Raw genomic sequence first — 25,797 nt, 5'->3', positions numbered from 1 at the left:
ACCAGTGACCCTTTGACTTTAATTTAATTTTATTGAATTTTACTATGTATCTGTAGTCACTCTTTTTGCAAATACAGTATATTTGCAGATAAATACATACCAGCCAAAAGCAACTTACTTTCCTTATTTCTGGGATAGACTCAATCAGAGCAGTAGAGGGCAGACCTGTTATTCAGACTTAGGGATTTAATCCTGGCTTTGCCACTTACTCACTGTGTGACTTTGAGAAAGTTACTTCATCTTTCCGTTCTTCAGTTTACTTGTAAAATAAAGAAAATTTGGGGGTATGAAAACTAGAGCATATTCAAGTATGTTTGTATACATGTTTATGTGTGGGAGATCTCCATTGGGGAAATCAGATATGACTTTAAATTATACATATGCCATTTTTAAAATGTTCGTCATTTTAAAACATGTTTTAGAGTTACAAATTCAAATGCTTTAACAGCAACAATAGTTATTAACAGTATTATAGTGCTTGACCAGTTGTGGTGGCTCACGCCTGTAATCCCAGCACTTTGGGAGGCCAGGGCAGGCCAATCACCTGAGATTAGGAATTGAAGACCAGACTGGCCAACATGGCGAAACCCCATCTGTACTTAAAACACAAAACATCTGCCAGGTGTGATGGCGAGTGCGTGTAGTCCCAGCTACTTGGGAGGCTGAGGCAGGAGATTCGCTTCAGGAGCCCAGGAGGCAGAGGTTGCAATGAACTGAGATCGCGCCACAGCACTCCAGCCTGGGCAACAGAGTGAGTGAGACTCTGTCTCAAAAACAACAACAACAAGTAGTATTACAGTACTTACCCTAGGCCAGGCATAAATCTTATAGTGCTTACTCTAGGCCAGGCATAAATCATACACATACACAAACACACACATGCACACACGTACTCTCTCTGTCTCTCTCTTTACTCTCCCCAGCAGCCTTACGAAGTAGATTCTATTATTTGTCCCATTTTATAGATGACAAAAGTCATAGATAGATTATGCAATAACCCAGAAGCACACAGTTTATACATGTTGGGGTCATGATTTCAACCCAGGCTGAATGGCCTCTGTCTGAGGTATTAACCACTGTTTTATGTAGTGAGTGCTAGCTGCTTGACAAGAGAGAGTGATGGGATCTGAAGAATCCTCCCTAAAGACATTTAAATTTATATTAAAACCAAAAACCTGTTAGCAAAAGAAATTATACCTGTAGACAGAATTAGGCCAAGAGGCCACCAGTTGTAACCTCTGATATAGCTGTTAACTCACAACAAAAAACTATAGGAAAAAACTGAGGATAAATTATTCTATCATGGGTGTCTATCCTACTTCACACACAAAGTTTTAGCTACATTTGCATGAGAGGATAGTCCCATTACTGGCAGCTGAAGGAAGCAAGGATTTTGCTTCTAGTGCCAGTAACTATTTCTATCTGGTAGATAAGAAAGCTGGCAGAGGTCCAGAACATTGTAGTAATATTGTTCCCCTTGCACTGATCCTAAGAGAGAGCCTATTTTCAGATCCCTCAGACAATTGCTCTGGGATGATGGCGAAATACAACAGAGACCTATGAGCTTTTCATTTTGCTCAGACTTGTTAGGTCCTGTCCCTGCTTTTGCAGCTCCAGTTCTTACATTTCTTGTGCCCTTACTTATCAGTAAATAGGGTTTGATGGAATTTGAAATGGCACTTCATTGTTAAGTTGCTGCCCTCACGAGCAGCATTTTAAATTGTGAACGATGAATCTCTACAGTCATATTCCTATTTTTTAAAATCAATTTCTTCTTGATTTAATTTTTTTCCCAGATCAGGTTTCATCGTTGCTGAAATTGAACCAATGGGCATCTTCCAATTTTCCAGTAGCTCAAGAAATATCATAGTGTCAGAAGATACACAGATGATCAGATTACATGTACAAAGACTATTTGGGTTCCACAGCGATCTTATTAAAGTTTCTTATCAGACCACTGCAGGAAGCGCCAAGCCACTGGAAGATTTTGAGCCTGTTCAGAATGGGGAACTGTTTTTTCAAAAATTCCAAACTGAGGTTGATTTTGAAATAACCATTATTAATGATCAGCTTTCTGAGATAGAAGAATTCTTTTACATTAACCTTACTTCAGTAGAAATTAGGGGATTACAAAAGTTTGATGTTAATTGGAGCCCACGCCTGAATCTAGATTTCAGTGTTGCAGTGATCACAATATTGGATAATGATGACCTGGCAGGAATGGATGTTTCCTTCCCCATGACAACTGTGGCTGTAACAGTTGACACAACTCTCATTCCTGTAGAAACTGAATCCACCACATACTTCGGCACAAGCAAGACGACTACCATTCTGCAGCCAACCAATGTGGTTGCCATTGTTACTGAGGCAACTGATGTATCTGCCATCCCTGAGAAACTTGTCACCCTTCATGGCACACCTGCTGTGTCTGAAAAGCCTGATGTGGCCACGGTAACTGCCAATGTTTCCATTCATGGAACATTCAGCCTTGGGCCATCCATTGTTTATGTTGAAGAGGAGATGAAGAATGGCATATTCAACACTGCAGAAGTTCTTATCCGAAGAACTGGTGGGTTTACTGGCAATGTCAGCATAACAGTTAAAACTTTCGGTGAAAGACGTGCTCAGAAGGAACCAAATGCATTGCCCTTTCATGGTATCTATGGGATTTCCAACCTAACGTGGGCAGTTGAAGAAGAAGACTTTGAAGAACAAACCCTTACCCTTATATTCCTAGATGGAGAAAGAGAACGTAAAGTATCAGTTCAAATTTTGGATGACGATGAGCCTGAGGGGCAGGAATTCTTCTATGTGTTTCTCACAAACCCTCAAGGGGGAGCACAGATTGTGGAGGGGAAGGATGACACTGGATTTGCAGCTTTTGCCATGGTTATTATTACAGGTATATCTTTGAAATGATGGAGATAAAAATTACTTTTGTGGTACATAATTTGTATTAAGATGAATCCGGCTTAAATTTAATGGAAGAAGGTGAAGTACTTAAGTTATTCATAGGAATGCATTAAAGTGTTGTTTTTCTGTAGCATGGACCCATGACATGAACTCATGATGTGCTGTTCTGAGGGCCCTGTAATTTAATGTACTGTAAATGTCACTGAGATCAGAGCCAGTAGTACAATCTATAAATCCATACTTTCACAATATAAAGAGCATTTAATTTAATCATCTAAACACGTGATTGCCTATCCTGTTTTGAAACTTCATTCTAAATTTACCAGCCACTTTCAGTAACCCATCCTAAAGTCAAAGATCTCATTGGCAGGAATTTTTTTTTTTTTCTGTTACCAAATAGATTTAAACTATTGCCTTTTGTTTTGCTTTTGACCCAATGTAGTTGATATAGCCATCATACTATTGCATATATATGTTACAATAGCTTAAAAATTTAATTTTTTGTTTCTCAGGTATCTTATGCAATCTTTTCGTGACAGTTTGCAGTTTACCTCTGAAATCATCCTGTATTTTTTTTCTTGTTTTTTTTTGTTTGTTTGTTTGTTTGTTTTTTGAGATGGAGTCTTGCTCTGTTGCCCAGGCTGGAGTGCAGTGGCACGATCACAGCTCACTGCAACCTCTGCCTCCTGGGTTCAAGCAATTCTCTGCCTCAGCCTCCCGAGTAGCTGGGATTACAGGCACCTGCCACCACCCCTGGCTAATTTTTTTGTAGTTTTAGTAGAGACAGGGTTTCCTTATGTTGGCCAGCTTGTCTTGAACTCCTGACCTCGTGATCCACCCGCCTCAGCCTACCAAAGTGCTGAGATTACAGGTGTGAGTCCCTGCACCCGGCCTGCAATCATACTGTATTTCTTCAAATGAAATACATCAGCATGTCAATACCTTATATGAATTAGTGACAGGCTATGTCATGATTCTTTTCTTCTTTCATTTTTATGTTTTATTGTAAAGTGACAACTTGTAATTATACATATTTAAAGGGTACAAGGAATGATGTTATGATTTATAAATGCAGTGTAGAATAATTTAATCAAGCTAGTTGCATGTACATTATCTCAAACATTTTTTGTAGTGAGAATATTTCAAATTTACTGTCTTAGAAACTTGGAAACGTACAGTACTCTGTATTAACTGTATTCACCATTCTGTGCAATAGACCTCAAAACATGTTTTTGAGATTTGATGCTTCCTGGAGTTCATATTTTGTTTTAGTCACTCAGTTTTAATTCAGTCATAATTTTGCAGTCTTTTAACTTCCTTTCATATGCTCAGCATTATCTCATTTATGTTAACCTACAAATTTACATCAGTTAGTATGATTTATTCCTATTTCTACAGTTTATGTAGTGTATTGTAAATTCTTATTCTGTTCTACAAGTTATTTACTGATTTTGATTCAAATTGGCTTAATACCACCTATATATTTCTATTAAAATTAGTTTGGCCGTCAGCATCCTCCTTCTCATTCTATGACACAGATATTTTATTACAGTTATTTGAATATGACCAAGGCTGATAGTTAAAACATTTAACAATTAGTTTGGCATCGGCCAGGCCCATTAAAATGGCTTCTGGAGGTTCTTTGCTGTTCTAAGCGATACTCCATTAATTACTGGATCACGAGGAGGTCTTGTAGTCCTGGTTAAGAAAGTGGCAGTGGGTTCTTTGGGGGCTCAGGACAGAAGTTAGGTGCCAACTGGAATGGAAGTGCTTCCCTGTTTTATGAGATAATAATATAGCCTACCAGTGCCTATCCCTTCATCAGCTCTGAGCTTAGTTTTAACTCACCAGGCAAATGGTGAGTCAGCTGAGCTCTGTGAGATTCTGTGATATTTACCTTCCCTACATAAGGCACACTCGTCACACACCTGTTGCAAATGACTGACACCCTACCATAGCTACCACTAACGTCATGTGATGTAATTGGCCTGACTACACCACCAGGCACATTCGTGTGGTCATAATCCCTTAAGTTCCTTTACTTGCAAATGTTGCCCTCATCTTTTCCCTACTTGGCATTTTTTTCTTAATAATATTTCTCACTTAACTGGATAATTAATTTTGCTGCATCCACCCATCTTTATAATCTTTTCATATTTAGATTTTAGAGCAAACTTTCTGAGTAAGTCAGGGAAAAAAATAGTTTATTTAGTTTTGATTTCGATCATTGGCATATTATCAGTCTGGAATCATCTTACTAGAAATCTGAAATCAAATTTGTTATTGTAAATGTGACAAGGGAAGTGTTATTTTCATTAGAATCATGCTAGTTGCTATTGCCTTGGAAAAGGAAATGAGGGTTCTGCTGTGATAGTCTTGTAATCTACTTGAAGAGCCCAAATCCTCACTTAAGGTGACAAGAAAACAATTGCTGCCAAAGATAAAAAGGCAATGTCAGATTCTGATACCAGGCTATGAAGTGATTGTAGTGATTAATTGGTGAGGATGAGGATTGACAGTCTGAAACAAAACACACATGAGATCCTAGGACAAATGTAACCCATCATTTGCATGTCCCTAATAAAGGGGCTCCACATTTACTTTAGGACCAGGGAAATGGTCCAGAGGCTGATGCCTACTAGTTCTTCCCTATCAGGACAGTTCGGTGGTTTTCTGTTTCCTTAACTCAACCTACTCCCTAACTTTAGAAATTCTGTCTACTTAGAATGCCAGGAATCAGGTTTCAGGGTGATGGGTACACATGATAATATGGTTTGGCTCTGTGTCCCCACTCAATTCTTATCTCCAGTTGTAATCCCCCAAATCCCCATGTGTCGAGGGTGGGACCTGGTGGGACATGATTGGATCATGGGGCAGTTTCCCCATGCTATTCTTGTGACAGTGAGTGAGTTCTCATGAGATCTGATGGTTTAAAAGTAGCACTTCCCCTTGCTCTCTCTCTCCTGCCACCATATATGACGTGCTTTGCTTCCCCTTCCACCATGATTGTAAGTTTGCTGAGGCCTCCCAAGACATGCAGAACTGTGAATCAAACCTCTTTTGTTTATAAATTACCTAGTCTCAGCTAGCATCTTTATAGCAAAATAAAAATGAACTAATACACATTGTTTTTCAGGCTGATTGCTTTAGGATCATTGCTTCTAGGATCAATGCAAAACTGGGTCATGGAGAAATAGAAAGCAGTCAGAGCTGTGCACTGGTATTTCTCTAGTCTGAGAAGCTGGCTTAGGTGCTGCCTAGAATTTGAAGTGATGATTTCTGTATAGTATGGGCCCTAGTTTTGTTCCAGTTTGAACATTTTTTTAAGTATAATGGTACCTGTAACCTCAAGTGTTGCTTAGGAAAGTTTCTGATACCGAGAGATGCTCAGGAGTTCCTTAATATTTCTGTTTTGTTCTGGGGCAAATAGCTTAATGGGTAGCATAGATGATCTTTTAGTCAAACCTCTTATGTGAAAGTAAATCCGTTGAGCAGAGTTCATTTATTTGACAAATATTTATTCAACACTTACTATATGCTCAGTTCTGTTCTCGGAGCTGGGGATACAGTAGTGAATAAAAGTTGTTGCTCGAGTAGGGCTTACATTCTGTGGGGGATATATAGTCTTAAAACAGGTAAATATCTAAAATTTCAAGTACTGTCAAATGTAAAGTAGGATCTTAATAGAAAAATGAATATGTGTGTCAGGTGAAAGAGTGGGATTTGATGATTTATTTCTTCTTTTCTTCTATTCCCAAACAGCCACCTTGATGTTATCATAGTTTAGTTTATTTTTAATAAAGATATTTTAACAACTCTAGCTCCCCTCACCACCTGTGAATTTCTCACTTTTAAACCATGTGAGCTGGCACGATTAGTGGAGCATGGGAGGTCTTTTAAATAATTCTTGAATATATTATAGCCCTCCATTCTTTTTTCAGGGAGTGACCTTCACAATGGCATCATAGGATTCAGTGAGGAGTCCCAGAATGGACTAGAACTCAGGGAAGGAGCTGATATGAGAAGATTGCACCTTATTGTCACAAGACAGCCAAACAGGTAAGTATATATATATAGTATATGGAAGACATAACATTCTGTGTGTCTGTATAAATCTAAGTTCAATTCATACAATGGTAGAGGCAGGGTAAGATAGAAGGAAGTAGTGTGGAATTTGGCATGTCTTCAGATGCTCTAGTTCTTAATCTGTGATTATGATACTTCGTTTATGATCATAACTTAGGGTTACCTTGAGTGTTTTATACTTCATGAAGTATTGTACAAATATCAGACTATGTAGGTCATCACTTCATCTTACTGCCTGTTATCTGCTCACTCTACATACATACCATTTTCCTGTAAGGAAAACTTGGAGTACCAAAATTTTGTTTGCAACTTAAAACTGTATAGTAGCAGCTTTGGATACTAATCACATACATGTGCTTGGCATGCACACATGCACATGTGTATATATTACATTTTCCATTTTGGGCCTAAATAATCTGTGAGAATGTAAGTCTCCCTTTGCCCTATTTTGCAGAAACAACCATTATGAGTGGAAGTGTTGTTTCTTTAGAAAAATTCTTTTTAAAAGAGAAATGAGAAACATTTACTTGCCTTTAAGAACTCCCTGTAATTCTCATTTTCACATTTTTTGGACATAATAGAAAAATATTATTTGTTTTTACATTCCTTATACAGAGTATCAGGATACTTATTCATTATCAAATGGAATGTAGTCAAAGAAAACCACATAAGCCCTGAGGCTTAATTTAATTCTCTCATTTGTAGTGAGGAAAATTGGTCATTTTCAGCATCATCAATGGTAAAGTAAGTGTTATACTTTGGATGAAGAGGTACCATTTGGCACAGTGATAATAAACTCTATTAGACATGGGGATGACACCCTTTGTTAAAGCATTGGGTGGGTTTCTTGCTCACAGGGCCTTTGAAGATGTCAAGGTCTTTTGGCGAGTCACACTTAACAAAACAGTCGTCGTGCTCCAGAAGGATGGGGTAAACCTGATGGAGGAACTTCGGTCTGTGTCAGGGACCACAACCTGTACAACGGGTCAAACAAAATGCTTTATCAGCATTGAACTCAAACCAGAGAAGGTAAGAAATGAAGACACACACTAGTGTCAACTTCTAATTATATTTCTTTAGAATTAATCATTTTAAAACCACTATTGAAACTTATACATTGTTAATATGGAGATTCTTTGTGTCTTTCTTAGCCATAATGTCTAAATCTCTTTGCTGACAACAAACTTTAGACAGACTTGATTACATTATGAATTTTGTAAATAAACTTGTCATTTCTGTATTTTTTTGTTTCTTGCCATATTCTAAAATAACAACCATGTAGATTTCACTTCTTTTATTTGTATTCTTGGTACAGTTCTTTCCTTTTCTCGAAATAAATGTCTTCTTCACAATTCTTTTTATTAACCCCTTCCTACTTACGTACAAAGAAAACAATGTTTATCATTGCTTAATAAATGACCACATGCTTAATAAAAGACGTATCTTGATATACTAACTCTACTAAAATTAATAAAATATTAAGTATATACTGTTAGAATCATATTTATCTTGCATGCTATCTCTTTTATATAATGATAACATTTCTTCTTTCAGTATCACTATAAATTCAAATTCAAATAATTTTTATTACTTACTAAGTGATTTTCTTTTGGGTATTCAAATAGTCATGGCATGGCCACTGATAGTCTTATTAAGCTGGTCTTTTGTCTTTTCAGTATTACTTTAAAAATATCTGGAAGCATACTTGCTTTATAGCAATAACAAGCATTCTAGAGCTGCTTGATTTTTTCCCTAATGTAAGACAGCCAGTTAACTAGTGTCAAAGGACTTGATTTCTTTGATCAGAAAGATTTTAGAGATCTATATGTATGTACTAGAGCTATGCAGGGAAGTTGATGCAGGCAAATGTGTTGCTCTTGTGGCCACTCTGGTGGTAGTAGTGCTAGAAAACATATTTTCCTTAAGGTGTTGAATCCCCACTCTTTTTTTCGTAGTTCAACATATCACATCATTGTTTTTTGCTTTTCTTGAGTTATCATCAGTTACTAAAACTTTCTGTCACACTGACAATGAGGAACTGAAATTTCAGTCCTCAAGGCATTTGATCATATAGTATGTCCTCAGTTCACATACTCAATAGGCTCTTGGAAACTGCAACTTTATGTGAAACAATGTGCTGTATAATGAAACCAGTTTTACCATAGACTAATTGATATAAACAACAGTTGAGTTCCTACTGCACAGTGTATGTCCTTTCCTTTAAAGTTGCTGTTTCCAAGAACCTGTCATGGTTAAGTGAAGACTTACTGTATTCTACTTGAAAACATTTAAACCCTTCTTCATGCATTTCTTCCAAATATTTTTATGCTTCCATCAACCCTTTCAACCCCAGATTTCTTTTTGTTATTTTCTTTTTTGAGACAGAGCCTCGCTCTGTGGCCCAGGCTGCAGTGCAGTGCTGCAATCTTGGCTCACTGAAACTTCCACCTCCTGAGTTCAAGCGATTCTCATGCCTCAGCCTCCTGAGTAGCTGGGATTATAGGTGCACACCACCTTGCCCAGCTAATTTTTGTATTTTTAGTAGAGGCGGGGATTCACCCTGTTGGCCTGGCTGGTCTCAAGCTTCTAGCCTCAAGCGATCCACCCACCTTGGCCTCCCAAAGTGCTGGGACTGCAGGCATGAGTCACCATGCCCAGCCTCCATATTTCTTAACTATAGCTTTCTCTTAATCAAAGTACCACTTTCTCCATGGTGCCTCCCATGAAACCTCTAGTTGGAGTTGTTGATTCGCTAAATTTACAAAACATTATCTGTACGTTTCTTATGTTAGTTATCAGTTATATGCAGTGTTACAACTTATGCATAGTTTATATAGACTATAAAACTGTTAGCTGTTCAAAAATTAGAATGTGGTTTTATGTCCTCCATAAATATGTTTTGCGTACATGAATTACTAAAAATTATATTGTGCATTTTATCTCGAATAGATTTTGGTGAATTAGAATACTGATAAGATCTCACTAGACTTTAAACATCTGTCTCATACAGTAGATGTTAACCTTGTAATTCTAAGAAGAGAGATGAGAAAAGCCATCAGGAGTGGGCTTGGGGAAGCTGAATAAAGAGAAATAGGAAAGTTAAAGTATAGGTGGGGTTAGGGAAGACTGCTTCCTCGGAGCTTGCCCTCCTTGCAGAAGAATATATAATTAAGGGGTAAGAGAATGTTGTATGCAATACATGGGGTGCTATCTGTATATATTTGTTTTCCTAACTAGAGAAATGCTGCTAAGCCCATCATCAAATAGTTTCAGTTAGGTAAGAGAAAAAAATTACACCTCTTCTTTCTCTTTCACATATGATACTCAAATCATAGAGTTTTCTTCTACATTTTGAGAAGCAGCTAATTTTCAAGACTTTTTTCCCTCATTATCTTTTCACCTGTTAAAAGGCAAGGTACAAGCAAGGTTAATATACATTCTAGTTTCATTAAGAGGAAATTTGAAAAGAGAGAAGATGGAAGATGATTATGTTCTCATGAAAATGAAAAAATATTTTTTAAAAAGTACTTTTGCTGTACATGTTAACATTTTACCTTTTTTGAGTAGAAGGGAACTTATTACTCATCCAGTTCAAATTATTTTTATGTCATATAAACTGAAACCTAATGATATAAACAACACATGTTCTGTGACAATATTCTTCTGTAGTGGGCTTTGAGAAATTATTTGGACATCCTAGTAGAGCCCCCCAATTATTGCTAAACTTTTGACCTAAACACCATCTTCTTCATTTTTTGTCAAAGGAAAGACATCAGCTACACTGAACTTACTCTTGGAGTCACTGGAGTCAGTATAAGAGCTAGGGTTCTAATAATGGAAGACTTTGGTTCAAATCTTAACTCTTCTACCAATTAGCTGGGTGACATTGGACAGGTTGCTCAGCCTTCCTGAGCCTCCCAGGTTTAATGGGGTTAATAATATGGCTGTGAGGCAAATAAAGAAAATAATGAATGAGAAGTTCTTAGCACAACTCTCGGCAGAGTTGGCCCTTCATAAGAGATGGTGAGTATTGTGATTATTCAGAATGGATGGAGATGGAGCCCAAGGGAATGCAGTGACTTGAGTAATAACTACATCAACACAAGTGATACAAGAGTTACAGATACTGCAGACACAACAAATGCATCCACAGAATTACACCATGTAGGGACCAGCCCTACAGGGTCTGTGGGTTTTTCTCCTCATGTGCGGAGACAAGAGATCATAGAAATAAAGACACAAGACAAAGAGATAGAAGAAAAGACAGCTGGGCCCGGCAGACCACTACCACCAAGACGTGGAGACCGGTAGTAGCCCCGAATGCCTGGCTGCGCTGTTATTTATTGGATACAAGGCAAAAGGAGCAGGGTAAGGAGTGTGAGTCATCTCCAATGATTGATAAGGTCACGTGAGTCACGTGTCCACCAGACAGGGGGCCCTTCCCTGTTAGGTAGCCGAGGTGGAGAGAGAGAGAGGACAGCTTACATCATTATTTCTTGCATGCTCTTTTCAGAAAGCTCAAAGACTTTAACACTTTCACTAATTTTGCTACTGCTATTTAGAGGGTGGAGCCAGGTGTACAGAGTGGAACATGAAAGTGAAACAGGAGCGTGACTGTTGAAGCACAGCATCACAGGGAGACAATTAGGCCTCTGGATGGCTGTGGGTGGGCCTGACTGATGTCAGGTCTTCCACAAGAGGTGATGGAGAAGAGTCTTCTCTAACACCCCCAGGGAAAGGGAGACTCCCTTTCCCAGTCTGCTAAGTAACGGGTGCCTTCCCTAGGCACTGATGCTACTGCTAGACCAAGGTCAGCTAATTAACAGTTGCCTTCCTAGGTGCTAGTGTTACTGCTAGACCAAGGAGCCCTCTAGTGGCCCTGTCCAGGCGTGACAGAGGGCTCACACTCTTGTCTTCTGGTCACTTCTCACCATGCCCCTTCAGTTCCTGTCTTTGTATGCTCTGGCTTTTCCTAGGTTATAATTGTAGAGCAAAGATTATTATAATATTGGATTAAAGAGTAATGCTACAAACTGATGATTAATAATACTCATATATCATCATATCTATAATCTATTTCTAGTACTACTATTATTTTATGTATTTTCTTTATTGTACTGGCACAGCTTGTGCCCTCGGTCCCTTGCCTTGGCACCTGGGTGGCTTGCTGCCCACAACACCACTCATTAATGGCAGTGTCCCTTACCTCAATCCAGTCTAGTGGTACTCAAAGTTTTTTGACTCTGTCCTGTCTCAGATTATCATCTCCGCAGTTTTTCAGTACTTTCACTTTCGAATTATTAAGAATTTAAGTAACTTTCCCAATTCAATTACTGGGCCACGATTATAACTCATCTCTTGAATTTCAGTCCATTTCCCCTTTTCCTGATGATTTATCTTATGATTCTGTATTAGCAAAATGTGTAAGGTAACAATTAACTTAGGAAGCATGCTCATAACCACAAAGTCTGTTTAAATCCAGTGTTTAAATATTTGTTGCAAATATTTCCAAAATATTTAAGTAAAGTATTGTTTCATTGTTAACTTTGGTTTTTCTATTGCTGAACAGTTCTGGTCCTTGGAAAAATCATCTTATACTAGTTAGGGCAAAAGATTGTCCTGGGACGGTTCTGACCTAACCAGGAAAAGAACCTGCTGGGAATTACACATGGAATGGGCTCTTATGAGGTCTCTGTCATTTTTAGGAGTCTGGGGAGGTTCACATATGATCTGTGAGTCTTGATATCTCATGAGACTTCAGAAATGTTGTTTCAATAGATGGTTTATTTCTAAGACTGGAAGACTCTTTATGTTATTAGTCTAATGTAGGCACCCATCTGTACACTGTTCAATTTCAGATGATTCTTTACTTAGATTGTAACATTATTTTGTTTGTAGGTGACTGTACGTAATGTTCTAATCATCATCACAATGAAAAAGGAATATTTTACTAGAAAATAAATAAAAGTCTCTGTTGGAAAGTAATATACTGAAATCCTTGGTTAAAAGAAACTACTTTGAATTCAAGCTCACTTGGTCATACTAGATCTTGAATATAGTTACTATACTTTGATAGTGCTTTAGTTTATTGTATTTGCCAAATGTAGTTTCTCAAAAGTGGAAATAGTATGATGATTTCCATATTTCAATATTGACTGACAGTTGATCAGCAACAGTAAAGAATGATATGTGCCATAGAAAAAAACTAAATATTTCTTCAGAAAACAAAAGATTAAGTTGATTTATGCTGTGACTAAGATATAACTTATATAAACACTTGGATAATTCTGAAGCATTCGTTGTATCATTTCATTATGTAATAATTATCATTAAAATGATCACAAAACATAATGGCAATTGCTGGTAGGTAAAAATGATACATTATATCAAATTAGACAATGTCACTGCAGTTATAAAGGCATCAGCTTAGCTCCTTTGAGTTATGCCAGGAAGGTAACAATATTGCTAAGATTTGTGGATGATTTTGTTAAGAGTGAATCATTAGTAAAAACAAGTGATTGCCAGTATGTTATAAAATTGAATTCAGACTTTAGAAAATAAATTATTGGAGACTTAAGAAGGAACCAAGGTGAAACATTAGCAAACTATAACCAGCAGACTACATTTAGACTATATACTGAATTTTGGGAAATTTTGAAAAATACATAAAATTTCAGAATTGACTATTATAAATATTTGACTATATTTATTTAAAACACTTTTAAAAAAAAAGAAAAAGAAAACCTTACAAAATTGAAAATCCATTTTTTCCCTCTCCCCAGTAATATTCTCCAACTCCACTCCCTGCCCTGTCCCCTACCCAAACCCTCCACCCAGAGCAACTACAGTCAGGGTGTGGTAGTTAAAAAAGAAAACTTTACATAAATATGTATCTATTAATAAAATATACTAAGCTTTGTGTAGTTTTAACTTTACCTTTATGGTATCATGCTATACATATCATTATACAGCTTGATATTTTCACTTGTCATTATTTTGAGATGTGTCTGTGTTAAAAAATATTGAATTAGTTTATTCCTTTTAACTACTTTATAGTGTTTTGTGGTATGAATACATTTAATTTATTTTTTTGCTGATCATAGTATACATAGGTTATTTCCTGACATTGATTTTCTAGTAAGAAACTCGCCCAGAGAAAGTAAATGTATTTTTAAAGAAAGACTAAAAAATAGATGTCATGATAATCTAAGAATTTAATTCCATAATTTACAGAATATATCTCTAGATTTATATATTTATTTCTCTAATAATGTGTATGAATCATACAATTTTTAAATATCAGAACTATCTACAGATAGAAATGTATTAGTAATAGTTCTTTTTTTTTTCCTTTTTCTCATTGTCAGATACCACAGGTTGAAGTGTATTTTTTTGTGGAACTATATGAAGCTACTGCTGGAGCAGCAATAAACAACAGCGCCAGATTTGCACAGATTAAAATCTTACAAAGTGATGAATCTCAAAGCCTCGTGTATTTTTCTGTGGGTTCTCGGCTGGCAGTGGCTCACAAGAAGGCCACTTTAATCAGTCTGCAGGTGGCCAGAGATTCTGGGACAGGACTAATGATGTCTGTTAACTTTAGTACCCAGGTAAGCATGGAATATATACTCATATACGTTATGGTTTTCTTCTTTAACTACAGCTAGAGTAATGACACAGGGAATAATTGATACATTATTTTCTGAGGATAACATCATAATTCACTTTTTGTTCATTACATTAAGCTTTATCCTTGAAACAGCTCAGTTTTTCACTCATCAGTATCAGATCATGTTTTAAAATGACAGACTTGTATTTTTTCTATCTTTTGACAAGATTGGTTATACAGTGCAAACTATATCTTACATAAATCTGTTTTATAAAATCTCTAAGGAGTTAAAATTTCTTCAGAATGTAACTGTGTAAGGCCCGAAGCAGAAAGTAAGGATCTTATTATGTTTTGTATCCAAAACAGTTGAAAATTTTCTTTTTCAGAACCTCCAGTACTAGCTGATCTTTACACTTCTTCAAATTCATGTGTTCACAAAGCCTCGCTGCCACTTTTTTCACATCCATCCTCTTAGGTTGGATAAAAGACAGGGAGGCTATCTGGGGACTCAGAAGATCAATGCTGCATAACACTAAGTCACCAGACCATGGGCTTGGCCCCAACAATACCATATACCTTTCAGCTTTATTTTTTGCTTTTGTTTTAGCAGTGAAACTCTAATATAGTAAAGCAAAAATGTGTCTCTACTCTGCTTGAAGCATGATTGTTAGGATCATAGCTGACCCACCTTAGTCCTCTCTTTGTCATAGCTGACCCACCTTAGTCCTCTCTTTGTTCCCCTTACTTTATGTAACTTCAGGAAACCCACTATTTGAAAACTACCATTCTGGACAGCTCTTCTATTTCTCATGTTTTAAGATTCCAAACCAGATGACTCCTTGGGCCTTAAGATTTCACAGTTTCATTAAAAGTTCCCTTTAGTACCTGCTTGGTTGTGTCACCATTGGGTGACTCAAACAAACAGGACATTCTGTACATAAAAGAGAACATATATGTGGCCAGTATGTTGTAGCAGTTGCATGAGTCAAGATGAGAGAATAGGCCTCAAGCTGTGGATATTAAGCTGTTCTGGAAGTTTGCCAGGCAGTAAAAGTTATCTTTATGACAGAGTCCACAGCTCAGCAAACAAAAAGAAAACTCTCTATTATATGAGACCCTAGAAATAAAGTCTTTTCTAAATAGCACAAAGAGAAGTATGCTCATTTACAGTAGGAAGACTTGAGTATTTTTTATTGGAGTATTTAAGATAGAAGACAATCTATAGATAAAGTCTGTTTCATTCTTCCTCTTCTCCCATAAAAAGTGTATTGTCATAACTTACTACTTTGTAGAATGGAAGAAAGGGGACTGGAGATGAAAAATCAGATGATAAAAGAGATTTGAGGCACATCTTAAGCGAGTTTATGTGCTCAGTCAGATGAGAGGGAAATTGAAGTTGCCAAAAGAAGAATCTGAAGGCCAGCATCTCTATCATATATATTTATATCTTTTCTAGATTCTTTATGAGTGATTCTTTGCAAAATGCATGCTGTCACTAGTGTATAAATCATAAAGGGCACTTATTTATGGAACAATATATTTTTAGGAATTTCCAGTTTTCCCTACCATAATGGTTAATTTGTATGTCAACTTGACTGGACCACAGAGTGCCCATATATCTGGTCAAACATTATTCTGAGTGTTTCTGTGAGGGTTATATTTTGGAATGAGATTGGCATGTAAATCAGTAGACTGAGTAAAGCAGATTGACTTTGTAATGTGGGTGAGCCTCATTTAATCAGTCGAAGTCCTGAATAGAGCAAAAAGCCTGGCCCTTCCTTAAGTAAGAGATAATTTTTCCTATCTGATAGGCTTTGAACTGGAATAGTGGCTTTTTCAGTCTTTGGACTCAAAATGGAACATTGGCTTTTCCTGGGTCTCAAGCCTGCTCGCCTTTGCACTGGAACTACACCATTGGTTCTCCTAATTCTCAGGCCATAAGGTTTGAACTGTAACCACTGACTTTGGTCTCCAGCCTGTGAAATCATCCTGCAGATGATCTTGAGTCTTCTCAGCCTCTGTAACTGCATGAGCTAATTTCTTATCTTATAACAAATCTCTCTCTATATATATATATACATACACACATATACACATATATACATATATACACACACATATATACATACATACATACACACACACACACACACACACACACACCCTATTCTGACCCTGACCCATAAACATACTACCTTGAGATTATGGGCTTAGTAGAGAATGTTTGTGGCAATGCGTTAATACCAGTTTTTTTTAATTTTTAATTTTTGTAGGTACATAGTAGGTGTATATATTAATAGGATTCATGAGATATTTTGTTACAGGCATACAATGCATAATAATCACATCAGGATAAATGGGGTATCCATCACCTCAAGCACTTATCCTTTGTTTTTGTTACAGACAATTCAATTATACTTTTCTAGTTATTTTAAAATGTACAATAAATTATTGTTAACGATAGTCATCCTGTTGTGCTATCAAATACTATATTTTATTCATTCTATCTGACTATTTTTTGTACTCAATGACCATTCTAACTTCCCTCAACCCCCTCCACCCCACCGCCACCACCCTTCTCAGCCTTTGGTAACCATCATTCTACTCCCCATCTTCATGAGTTCAATTGTTTCAATTTGTAGCTCCCACACATAAGTGAGAACTTGTAATGTTTGTGTTTCTCTGCGTGGCTTATTTCACTTAACATAATAACCTGTAGTTCCATCCATGTTGCAAATTACAGGATCTCATTCTTTTTAATGGCTTAATAGTACTGCATTGTGTATATGTACCACATTTTCAATATCCATTCATCTGTTGATGAACACTTCAGTTGCTTCCAAATCTTGACTGTGGTGAATAGTGTTGCAACAAACATGAGAGTGCAGGTATCTCTTCGATACACTTCCTTTTCTTTTGGGTGTATCCCTAGTATTTCCTTTCTTTTGGGTATATACCTAGGAGTGGAATTACTGGATTACATGGTAGCTCTATTTTTAGTTTTTTCAGGAATCTCCAAACTTCTCCACAGTGGTTGTACTAATTTACATTCCTACCAGCAGTGTATGAGGGTTCCATTTTCTCCACCTTCTCACTGGCATTCATTATTGCCTTTCTTTTGCATAAAAGCCATTTAACTGGGGTGAGATTATATCTCATTGCAGTTTTGATTTGAATTTCTCTCATGATCAGTGATGTTGAGCACCTTTTCTTATACCTATTTGCCATTTGTATGTCTTTTGAGAAATGTCTATTCAGATCTTTTGTCCATTTTTAAATTGGATTATTACATTTTTACTTATAGAGTTTCTTGAGCTCCTTATATATTCTAGTTATTAATCTCTTGTCAGATGGGTACTTTGCAGATATTTTCTCCCATTCCTTGGGTTGTTGCTTCACTTTGTTGATTGTTTCGTTGGTTGTGCAGAAACTTTTTAATTTGATGTGATTCCATTTGTCCAGTTTTGCTTTGGTTGTGGGGTATTACTCAAAAAAGTCTGCCAGTCCAATGTCCTAGAGAGTTTCCTCCAATGTTTTCTTGTAGTAGTTTCATAGTTTGAGATCTTAAATTTAAGTCTTTAATCCATTTTTATTTTGATTTGACTTTTTGTATATGGTGAGAGATTGGGATCTAGTTTCATTCCTCTGCATATGGATATCCAGATTTCCCGGAACCATTTATTGAAGAGACTGCCCTTTTTCCAATGTATGTTCTTGTCACCTTTGTGGAAAATGAGTTCACTATAGAAGTACGGATTTGTTTCTGGGTTCTGTTCCATTCTGTTCCATTGGTCTATATGTCTGCTTTTATGCCAGTACCATGCTGTTTGGGTTACTATCGCTCTCTAATATAATTTGAAATCAGGTAATGTGATTTCTCCAGTTTTGTTATTTTTGCTCAGGATAGCTTTGGCTATTCTGAGTCTTTTGTTTCTCCATTTAAGACTATTTTTCCTATTTCTATGAAGAATGTCATTGGCATTTTGATAGGGATTGTGTTGAATCTGTAGGTTGCTTTGAGTAGTGTGAACATGTTTACAATACTGATTCTTGCAATCCATGAACATGAAATATCTGCATTTTTGTGTCTTCTTCAATTGCTTGCATCAATGTTTCTCATAGATATTTTTTGTTTTTGAGATAGGATCTTGATCTTCTGCCCAGGCTGGAGTGCTGTGGTGTGATCATGGCTTACTACATCCTCAACCTCCTAGGCTCAAGCAATGCTCCCACCTCAGCCTCTCAAGTAGCCGTGACTACAAGTGCACACCACCACACCTGGCTAGTTTTTGTAGAAATGGGATTTTACCATAATACTCAGGCTGGTCTCAAACTCGTGGGCTCAAGCAATCCACCAACTTCAGCCATCCAAAATGCTGGAATTATAGGCATGAGCCACCATGCCTACCCAGTTTTATAGTTTTCATTTTAGCGATCTTTCACTTGTTTAGCTAAGTTTATTCTCAGGTATTTTATTTTATGTGGCTATTGTAAATAGGACTTTTTTTTTTTTTTTTTCCATATGGTTCACTGTTGGCATATAGAAATGCTACTGATGTTTGTGTGTTGATTTTAAATACTGCAACTTTACTAAATTTGTGTATCAATTCTATTTTTTTTGTTGTTGTTGAAATCTAGTTTTTTCCAAATACAAGGTCATATCATCTGCAAACAAGGATAATTTGACTTCTTCCTTTCCAATTTGTATGGCCTTTATATCATTCTCTTGTCTAATTGCCATTAAAATAATTGCCATTTAAAGTAATTGTCATTATTTTAAAATGATGACATCTTATTACTGATTCCATAAACATACAAGTGAACTAACAAGCAAAGAGAAAACTGATAAAATTTGACACCTTAACTTTGTACCCCACTTTTTAACTTTTTGTTGTTTCTAGTTGTATCATCTTATACTGTCTATGTCTAGAAAAGTTGTTGTAGTTATTATTTTTATCCGTTCATTGTTTAGTCTTTCTACTCAAGAAATGAGTAGCTTACACACAAAAATTACAGTGTTATAATATTCTGTAATTTTCTGTGTCCTTGCTATTAACCATGAGTTTTGTACATTCAGATGATTTCTTATTGCTTATTAACATCTTTTTCTTTTAAGTCGAAGAACTTTCATTAGCATTTCTTGTAGGATAGGACTGGTGTTGATAAAATCTCTCAGCTTTGTTTGTCTGGGAAAGTCTTTCTCCTTCATGTCTGGAGGATATTTTCACTTGATATACTACGCTGGGATAAAAGTTTCTTCAGCACTTACTAAATATATCATGCTACACTCCCCTGGCCTGTAAGGTTTCCACTGAAAAGTTTGCTACCAGATGTATTGGAGCTCCATTCTATGTTATTTGTTTCCTTTTACTTGCTGCTTTTAGGATTCTTTTTTTTTTTAATCCTTGACCTTTGGGAGTTTGATTATTAAATGCCTTGAGGTAGCCTTTCTTGGGTTAAATCTGCTTGGTATTCTGTAACCTTGTTGTACTTGAATACTGATATCTTTCTCTATGTTTGGGAAGTTCCTTATTATTAACTCTTTGAATAAACTTTCTACTTCTATCTCTCTCTTTACGTCCTCTTTAAGGCCAATACCTCTTGGATTTGGCCTTTGAATGATATTTATAGATCTTGTATGCATGTTTCATTGTTTTTCATTCTTTTTTCTTTTATTTCCTCTGACTCCCTTTCCTTCCTTCCCTCCCTCCCTCCCTTCTTTCTTTCTCCTTCCTTCCTTCCTTCCTTCCCTCCTTCCTTCCTTCCTTCCTTCCTTCCTTCTTTCTTTCTTTTTTTTCTCTCTCTCTCTTTCTTTCTCTCTCTGTCTCTTTCTTTCTTTCCTTTCTTTCTTGATTCTTCCAATCCATGAACATGAAATATCTGCATTCTGTGTCTTCTTCAGTTGTTTTGCGAGGTCATCTTTTCCTGGATGGTTTTGGTTTTGATGCTAGTGGATATTTGTCAATATCTGGGCAGTGAAAAATTATGCATTTATTGTAGTCTTCACAGTCTGGGCTTATTTTTACCCATCCTTCTTGGAAAGTTTTTCCAGATATTTGAAGAGACTTGGGTGCTGTGATCTAAATTTTTGGTTATTGCAGCCATATCTGCATTAGGTGGCACCCCAAGTCCACTAATGCTGTTGCTCTTGCAGACTCCTAGAAGTACTGCATTGGTGGTCTTGGATAAGATCTGGGAAAATTCCCTGGATTACCAGGCAAAGACTCTTGTTCTCTTTCCTTACTTTCTCCTAAACAAAAGGAGCCTCTCTGTCTGTGCTGAACTTCCTGGAGCTGCCAGAGGGTTGATTCAAGAACTCTTGTGGTCACTACCACTGGGATTGTGCAAGATCAGACCTGAAGCCAGCACAGCACTGGGGTTCTCACCCAAGGCCCATGGTGACCACTGCATAACATATATCATAATCTAACTAATAAAATTAAAGGCAAGAAAATATTGAAAGAACTGAGAAAGAAAGGTACCTTATCTTTAGGGCAAAAGCAATAGGAATGACAGGAGATTTCTCATGGAAAACCATGGGTCCCAGGTGGAAATGGCACACTATTTTTCAAGTGCTGAAGGAAAAGAAACTTCAGCCCTAAATTCTATATCCAGTGAACATGTCTTTCACAAGTGAAGGGGAAATTAAGATATTCCCAGATGAAAGAAAAATGAAGAATTTGTTGCACACAGACCTACCCTGAAAGAATGGCTAACGAAAGATCTTTAAACAGAAAGGGAATGATAAAAAGGAAAGAACCTTGGAACATCAGGAAGGAAGAAAGAACACAATAAACAAAAGTGGATTTCACCAGAAAGGATGTACAGATAAAGAATAAGCATGTAAAATTATGTTCAACACCATTAGCTATTAGCAAAATGAAACCACAACGGGATATCACTAGATGCCTACCAGAATGGCTAAAATAAAATCCATGACAACACCAAATGCTGGTGAGAATTCACAGAGACTGGATCACTTATTCATTGCTGATGGGATGAAAAATGGTAAGCCACTCTGGAAAACAGTTTAGAAGTTTCTTCAAGAATTAAACATGAACTACCTTATGACTCAGGAGTTGCAGTCCCGGGCATTTATTCCTGATAAATGAAAACTTATGTTCACACAAAAACTTGCACATGAACATTTATAGTATCTTATTAATAATAGCCCCAAAGTGGAAACAATTCAGGTGTCCTTCAATGGGTAAATGGTTAAATTGTAGTACATCCATGCATGGAACACTACTCACTAATAATAAGAAACAAACTATTGATACATATAACCACCTAATATCCATATAATCATACTAAGTAAAAAAAAAAAAAAGCTGATACCAAAAGATTCTATACTGTGTGATTCCATTTCTATAATATTCTTGAAATTACAAAATTATAGGAATGGAAAAGAAATTGGTGGTTGCCAGAGATTAAGGAGGGAATGGGCTGGGGTGATGCAAGTGTAGCTATAGAAGGTAACATGCAGAATTCTTGTGGGGGTGAAAATGTTCTGGCTCTTGACTGTATCAATGACAAAATCCTGGTTGTGATATTATATTGCAGTTATGCAAGATGTTACTAATGAAGGAGATTGGGTAAAGGGTGTAGGAAATCTCCTTCATTATTTCTTATAACTGCATGTGAATCTGTAATTATGTCAGAATAAAAGTTTTAACAATTAGAAATGACAGTTTCACCTCTCTGGTATTATTTTCTTGTTGCTTAATTGCTCTTGTGTTGTACTCTAAGTGCTAGGCATATTACTAGAAAACAGAAGCATATAATTCTCTTTTCCAGTAGCTGGCATGGATGAAAAAATAATTATGGATCAAGTTGTTATTCTGTTATGATACTGATTTTCATTTTACTTTAAATAGATTAATGCAGTTAAAACAGTCATTGTAACTTAGATACCCTTTGGTAGACCAGCATTCCCATGTACATAAGTACTGTAGCCTTAGCATCAGTTCTCTTATATCTAAGTTTGTGATATAAAGTTAAGACGGAATTTCAGGTCCTTCCTATTTGAGACAATGAAGACATCTGTTATTCTAGTTATCTTTCAATTAAATAGAACTATAGCTAAAACAAATTTGAAACTGATTCCAAATACTTTCTTTTATATATGTGTGCTAGCTGAAAGCACACAAGTTCAAGAAAGACCATATTTTCCTTCTTACTTTCACATTGCCTTTTCTATTCAAAGACTATTTCTATATTGATTTTTTTTTTTTTTTTTTTTTTTTTTTTTTTTTTTTTGAGATGGAGTCTCGCCCTGTCACCCAGGCTGGAGTGCAATGGTGCGATCTTGGCTCACTGCAACTTCTACCTCCTGGGTTCAAGCTATTCTCCCAGCTCAGCCTCCTGNGGTAGACCAGCATTCCCATGTACATAAGTACTGTAGCCTTAGCATCAGTTCTCTTATATCTAAGTTTGTGATATAAAGTTAAGACGGAATTTCAGGTCCTTCCTATTTGAGACAATGAAGACATCTGTTATTCTAGTTATCTTTCAATTAAATAGAACTATAGCTAAAAACAAATTTGAAACTGATTCCAAATACTTTCTTTTATATATGTGTGCTAGCTGAAAGCACACAAGTTCAAGAAAGACCATATTTTCCTTCTTACTTTCACATTGCCTTTTCTATTCAAAGACTATTTCTATATTGATTTTTTTTTTTTTTTTTTTTTTTTTTTTTTTTTTTTTTTTTTTTTTTTTTATTTTTTGAGATGGAGTCTCGCCCTGTCACCCAGGCTGGAGTGCAATGGTGCGATCTTGGCTCACTGCAACTTCTACCTCCTGGGTTCAAGCTATTCTCCCAGCTCAGCCTCCTGAGTGGCTGGGATTACAGGCACCCACCATCATGACTGGCTAATTTTTGTATTTTTGTAGAGATGACATTTCACCATGTTGGCCAGGTTGGTCTTGAACTCCTGACCTCAAGTGATCCACCTGCCTCGGCCTCCCCATTATCACTTTTAAATTGCATGGTGCTGCTTTGTGTTTATTATATGTATTTTAATAAACACAAAGAACACAAGAACATTTTGATTGTTTCATTTCCTTTAAATATTTGAACTATGAAATAAGTCCTGCCAAAAAACAGCAGGCCAAATGTATACATACAGTTTATAGTAATCAGATCACCACCACCTTGTTTCAGAAATTCAACTTTATCAGAATTTTATTATAAAACTTTTCATTATGAACCCCTCTGATGCCATCTTGCTCTTTCCTTGACTATCCCCACCTTGCAGATAATTTCTATCTTGAATTTTATATTAAATTATTCATATGTTTTTTAAGTAGTTCTGTTCTTATGTATTATTTGGGTTTACCTGTTTTGGAAATTGTGCAAATTAAATCAATCCAATTATATTGTTCTGTGTTCCTTGTTTTGTTCAGTCATATGTTTGTGAACTATCCATGCTGATGTGTGTAATTGAAATTCTTTCATTTTAACTGTTATATAGTATTCCAGGGAATATTTTAATGTATCCATTCTACAGCCATTAGATTTTTGAGTTATTTCCTTCAGTAAGGCTTTCTGTTTTATCATTACACTGCAGATGCTCTTAAAAAGCATTCATTGATTTTTTTTTTTTTCACTTTTTGACACAATCAATCACTTCCTCCTTCCTGAAGAATGCTCTTCTTTGGGCTTTTGTAATACCACACATTCCTGCTCTTAATCCTTACCTCACTTGGAGCTCCTTCCTGTTGTCTATGTTGGTCTTCCTAGTCAGTAAATGTTGGGATCCACCAAGATTCAATCTCCAGGCTAGACTATGTAGAACTGTTTGTTAAATATCATCTGTAAATGGAGGACTTCCACATTTTTATCACTAACCTCATCATCTCTCCTGATCCAGACCCATGTATCTGATTGCTCTTACTTGATGTCATCACTTGAATGTCTAAGAGGCATCTCAGACTACTGTGTGTAACAGATAACTCTTAATTTGTCCCTTAATAATATTTTCCCCAGTTTCCCACCATTCATTATCCATTTACTCATTCATCCAGGCAAGCAACTAGGAGTTGCCTTTACTTCTCCTCTTCCTTCCACCCAATATCAAATTCATCAGAAAGTTCTATTGACTCTAAGCTGGGCACAGTGGTCAAAGCCTGTTGTCCCAGCTACTTAGGAGAATCTCTTGAGCCCAAGAGTTGGATACCAGCCTTGTTGATATAGCAAGACCCTCATCTCTAAAAGAAAAAAAAACCCAAATTCAAACAAAGAAAAAGTCCTGTTGACTCTACATTCAAATTTATTTCTAGTCTGAGTACTTCTACTCATGTGTATCTCTAGTCTGAGTATTTCTACTCATGTGACCCTATTTATTCTACCACTGTTTCTTGCATGAACGAATGCAAAAACCTCCATGCTCATCCCCTACTATATCCTAACATACACAATAGCCAGAACACTCATGAATGTTAAATAAAATGTGTCATTCTCCTGCTTGAATCCTCTAGGGTCTGCCTGCCACATTTTGAATAATGAACCTACATGCCTACATGATCTGACTCCTATCCACCTCTCTCTCTCTCTCTCTCTTTTTTTTTTTTTTTTTTTTTTGAGTTGGAGTCTCACTCTATTGCCCAGGCTGGAGTGCAGTGGTACAATCTTGGCTCACTGCAACCTCCGCCTCCCAAGTTCAAGTGATTCTCCTGCTGCAACCTCCCCAGTAGCTGGAATTACAGGTGCATGACACCACGCCCTGCTAATTTTTTTTTATTTTTAGTAGAGATGAGGTTTCACTGTGTTAGCTAAGATGGTCTTGATCTCCTGACCTTGTGATCTGCCCGCCTCAGCCTCCCAAAGTGCTGAGTTTACAGGCGTAAGCCACCGCACCCGGCCTCCACCTCTCTTATAAATCAGCATCCAGCACTCTTCTTCTCCTAGTCACATTGGCCTTAGGTTCTTCCTTGAACAGACTAAGATGGTTCCCACCTCCAGTGCCTTTGTAATTATTCTTTCTTCCTAGAATATTTCCCGAGATCCTTATGTAGCCTATTCATTTATTTCCCTGCAGTCTCTGTTCAAATATCACAAGAACTTCTATGTCCAGTTTTATATCAAATGGTACCGTTACCGTCACCCTGCATTCCCTTACCTACTTTTATTTTTCTTCATAGAACTTGTCTTCATGTAAAAATCTATCATTAATTCCACAGCCCTT

General features: G+C 36.7%; 1 protein-coding gene across 1 annotated transcript in view; it reads left to right on the top strand.

Moving 5' to 3' along the window:
* Positions 1-25,797, top strand: part of ADGRV1 (adhesion G protein-coupled receptor V1) — a 566,041-nt gene that overhangs the window by 202,560 nt on the left and 337,684 nt on the right. The window contains 4 exon segments of the mRNA XM_017886717.1: positions 1,797-2,902; positions 6,855-6,972; positions 7,857-8,028; positions 14,367-14,609. Of these exon segments, the coding sequence (XP_017742206.1) occupies positions 1,797-2,902; positions 6,855-6,972; positions 7,857-8,028; positions 14,367-14,609 (1,639 nt within the window).

The sequence above is a fragment of the Rhinopithecus bieti genome, unplaced genomic scaffold (assembly GCF_001698545.2).
Source record: "Rhinopithecus bieti isolate Rb0 unplaced genomic scaffold, ASM169854v2 scaffold_15252, whole genome shotgun sequence".
NCBI classification, from domain to species: Eukaryota; Metazoa; Chordata; class Mammalia; order Primates; family Cercopithecidae; genus Rhinopithecus; species Rhinopithecus bieti.
This window is presented reverse-complemented; position numbering and strand designations above follow the sequence as displayed.